The sequence below is a fragment of the Cyprinodon variegatus genome, unplaced genomic scaffold (assembly GCF_000732505.1).
Source record: "Cyprinodon variegatus isolate N-32 unplaced genomic scaffold, C_variegatus-1.0 Scaffold1112, whole genome shotgun sequence".
Taxonomy (NCBI): domain Eukaryota; kingdom Metazoa; phylum Chordata; class Actinopteri; order Cyprinodontiformes; family Cyprinodontidae; genus Cyprinodon; species Cyprinodon variegatus.
The window spans coordinates 186,375-190,370 of NW_015151565.1; the positions used below are offsets into that span (position 1 = coordinate 186,375).

General features: G+C 53.0%; 1 protein-coding gene across 1 annotated transcript in view; it reads left to right on the forward strand.

Moving 5' to 3' along the window:
• Positions 1–3,996, forward strand: part of ccdc88c (coiled-coil domain containing 88C) — a 31,330-nt gene that overhangs the window by 23,974 nt on the left and 3,360 nt on the right. Inside the window, exons 21-25 of the mRNA XM_015400514.1 lie at positions 1,314–1,457; positions 2,131–2,308; positions 2,379–2,524; positions 2,599–2,688; positions 2,761–2,981. Coding sequence (XP_015256000.1) covers positions 1,314–1,457; positions 2,131–2,308; positions 2,379–2,524; positions 2,599–2,688; positions 2,761–2,981 — 779 coding nt within the window. The remainder of the gene's footprint in view (positions 1–1,313; positions 1,458–2,130; positions 2,309–2,378; positions 2,525–2,598; positions 2,689–2,760; positions 2,982–3,996) is intronic.

The window sequence follows — 3,996 nt, forward strand, 5'->3', positions numbered from 1 at the left end:
AAAGCAACAGATCTGATGATGTCACACGAAGAGGCGGGACATGGGAGCAGCGGGAGAGAGAAAAAAACAGGGACTCAAAACGCTCTGAGCACAGATAGCTGCAGCCAACCTCTGTTACCTCCGCTGGCTCCCTGCCCCCCCTCCGCCGGGGTTCCAGCCCCGGAGCTGACGGTCGGTTCCAGTGCCCGCTGTGTTTCCACTACGTGCTGCACTGTAGTCGACTAAAATCCAGGACCATTTTGAAATTCCCCCCGGACATTTTTTCAGGTATGAAAAGTAGGACGTGAAGGAAAAAGAGGACGTCTGGTCACCCTACTCTACGTTCTTCAGCAGACAGACAGACTGCTGAAGGTTCTCAGTCATTCAGGTCAGAGTCATTCCAAAAAGGTTAAAATCAATCCACTGGACTTTCTCTTCCTTCCAGGAAGCTTTTTCAATTCAAAATGGCAGAAATAGCATTGAGTTCCAGGTTTTATCCAGTAGCCCAACAAAGCCTTGATTTTGTTCAAGCGGGTCCACCACTTTGGAATGGGGGTCGTTTAGCTACTTTGTTTGCCTGTAAGGCCCCATACCTGTCTTTGTCTCTGAAAGGGGGGTCATTAGAGGAAATTATTGGCCTGGCTGAATAGGCGAGATCTTTGGTCCCCAGTAAAGAGGTGGGGCTGCGATGATAGCAGGAAGGAATCGACTCTATTAAACACAAAAACAAAGACCAAACCCCCCAGACCTTATCTGAGCAGAGTAGTGTCTGCAGTTCAATGCAGTGAGGAATGCTCTGATCTTTATATTGGAGAAACCAAACCACCTCTCCACAGACGCACGGCCCAACACAGAAGAGCGCCCTCCCCTGGACAAGACTCTGCGGTACATCTACACCTGATGGACAAAGGACATTCTTTGGAGGACCAGAATGTTCACATCTTGGACAAAGAAGACAGGTGGCTTGAGAAAGGCGTGAAGAAAGCCATCTATGTTAAGAATGAAAAAACAACCTTAAACAGAGGGGGGGACTCAGATTTCAGCTTCCATAAACCTTGAATGCAGCGATAGAGTTGATTCCTTCCCGCTATCACAAAAACGTCTCGCCTGGTCAGCCAGGCCTAAAGTCCAGTGGACAAAGAATGTTCTTCTGTGGCGCCTGAGGAGCAGAACCCAGAACTGCTGGTGTTGAAGTGAACTGGGAAGGTGGACCCCAGAATCGGTATCGGTCATTTTACCGTCAGGTTCTGCATCAACCCGTCAGAATTCCAGAGCAGGTCCAGAAGGGCAGCAGCACCAGCTGCCTGTGGTTAACGGTTGTGGTGTCGCTGCAGGTACTGCGCTCTGCTGCAGCTGAAGGAGAAGTGGGAAGAACAGCAGAAGGAAGGTCAGGAGGAGCAGGAGGAGCTGCAGCAGGAGGTCCAGAAGAACCGGCTTTTACAGCAGGAGAACCTGCAGCTGAAGTCCGAAGTGGATCGGTAAGAACATCTAGGCTCTGTTGCTGTCAGACTCCAGTCCTGGAGGTTCGTGTCCAACACACCCGAGACGCTCCTGGTTCTGAGGCAGTTTGGTTCCTGTTCAGGACACTGGACCTCCAGAACCATCTGGACTCTAAATGTGTCCAATGAGGCAGTTCATGGACATCTTCACCGGGCAGAATCAGAACCAAGGAGAAGGTGCTGGGCTTTATCTCTCCTGAGAACCGGGTTCAAACCGGGCCTCACTGTCTGGTCCACTAGGGGGCGCTTCTACGTTTCAGCAGGAGTAAAATGCCCTGATTCTGCTTAAAGTAGAATTGGACTAGAACCAGAACTTTTTCCTCATCTGGGTCAGAACTCAGTAGAACTGCAGGTGAAAATCTGAGAACCTCAGTCTGACTGTGGTTGACCGTCCTAACCATTAGAACCTCAGTCTGACTTTGGTAGGCCGTCCTAACCATTAGAACCTCAGTCTGACTTTGGTAGGCCGTCCTAACCATTAGAACCTCAGTCTGACTTTGGTAGGCCGTCCTCATAAATCTCTGACCGTAAGGTGCCGTGAGGTAGAGGAAGTCCATCAGGGACTGAACAGGAACCAGCTTTCTAGGTCAGAACCAACCTGGGCTCCATCCGGGTCGGTTCTCCGTCCAACTTCCTTACCTTATCTGCTTAGACTGACCCAGAACCAGGTGCAGCAGAACCAGGGGCTCCAGCAGCGCCTTAATGAGCTGAAGAGTTCGTTAAGCTCCGCCCAGCAGGAAGCGGGTCAATGGATGGCCAGGTACGACTCACTGATGGAGCAGCACCAGAACCTGGACATCACCATGACCAAACTGGACAACCACTGCGAGGTAAACCGGGAGCAGTGGGAGAAGAGGGGGGGTGAACTGGGAGCGGTCTGAACCGGTTGTGTTTGAGCAGCTGCTGAGTCGCCTGAAGGGGAACCTGGAGGAGGAGAACCACCACCTGCTGAGCCAGATCAACCTGCTGAGTCAGCAGAACCAGACGCTGCTTGAGCGCAGCATGGAGAGCAAGGAGCTGTTCCACCAGGAGCAGAAGACCTACATGTAAGGCCGTGCAACTCATCTGACCCCTGACCCCTGGTCTCTGACCTCTGACCCCTGCTTCTGTTCCTCCTCAGAGACAAGCTGAACGTCCTCCGCCGGCAGAAGGAGAAGCTGGAGGAGAAGATCATGGACCAATACAAGTTCTACGACCCCACACCCAAAAAGTAACCCCCCTCCTCCTCCTTCTCCCCCCCACCCTCCATTGTTCCATCCTCATCCTGGTCTCCATCTTCCAGGAGGAGCCAGTGGTCCGGAGCCAAAGCTCTGGTCAAACTCATCAGACCCAGGAAGGAGCAACCGGACCGGGACCGGGCCAGGAGCGCTCCAGACATCCCCCTGCCCGCCACGCCCCCCCTGCTGCCCCCAGAGACTCCGCCCCCTGCTCCTCTTCGCACAGGAAGCAATACGCACAGTAACCATGGCAACCAGAGTCCAGTCCTGACCCCCGTCAGCCGAGGTAAGCTCAACGTTCAGCTGGTCTGATCAAAGCCAGTCAGCTGTGGGAGGGGGCGGAGCTTCTTCAGGGTGCTTCTGCTGATTTGACAGCAGAAGCACCCTGAACCATATCGCCCATCCGGGTCTCAGCAGGTTCTGGACCTTTTGGTTCTACAGATCCTCATGAAAAGGTTCTGAGTTCTTCACCTCCTAAAGATGCACTTCAGGGTAGATCCTCAGGAGGGCACCATGGTTCTGATGCGTGATCTGGTCCAAACCAGTGAGGCGGAGAAGGTCCTGGACTGATGATCAGCAGGTTCTACAGGGTGGACCAGAACCAGGATCAGGTCTTACAGGTTCTGCTGATGTCTGGACCATACCGATGTTTCCTAGAGAGAACCGGACCCAAATGTCATGGTCTCCAGAATCAACAGAACCTCAGCCAGGATTCTGTAGAACCCGATCCAAGATGGATTGAGAAGGTTCTGACCGGTGGTTAAACCAGGTTCTGTTGGGAACTTTCTGATCATCAGTCCTGGCTGGGCTCCGGGTTCTGGTGGGTTCTGTCGGGTTCTGCTGGGTTCTATCGGTTTCTGTCTGGTTCTGGTGGGTTCTGTCCGGGTTTTCTCTGGTTCTATCGGTTACTGTCCTGGTTCTGTCTAGTTTTGTCCGGGTTCTGTATGGGATCTGTCTGGTTCTATCGGTTTCTGACTGGTTCTGTCCGGGTTCTGTCTGGGTTCTGTCTGGTTCTATTGATTTCTGTCTGGTTCTATTTGTTTCTGTCTGGGTTCTGTTGGGTTTTGGTGGGTTCTGCTGGGTTCTGGTGGGTTCTGTCTGGGTTCTGTCATGGTTTTGTCCGGGTTCTGTGCGGTTCTGTGTGGTTTCTGTCGCGTTCTGTCTGGTTCTGTCGGGTCTAACCTCTCATGTTCTTCCTCTCAGCTCCTCCCAAACGTTCCCGTTTCCTCCGCAGTAAAAGTCAGGACAGGCTCCTCCCCCCCTCCCCCTCCTCCTCCTCCTCTTCATCGTCCCGCCCCTCC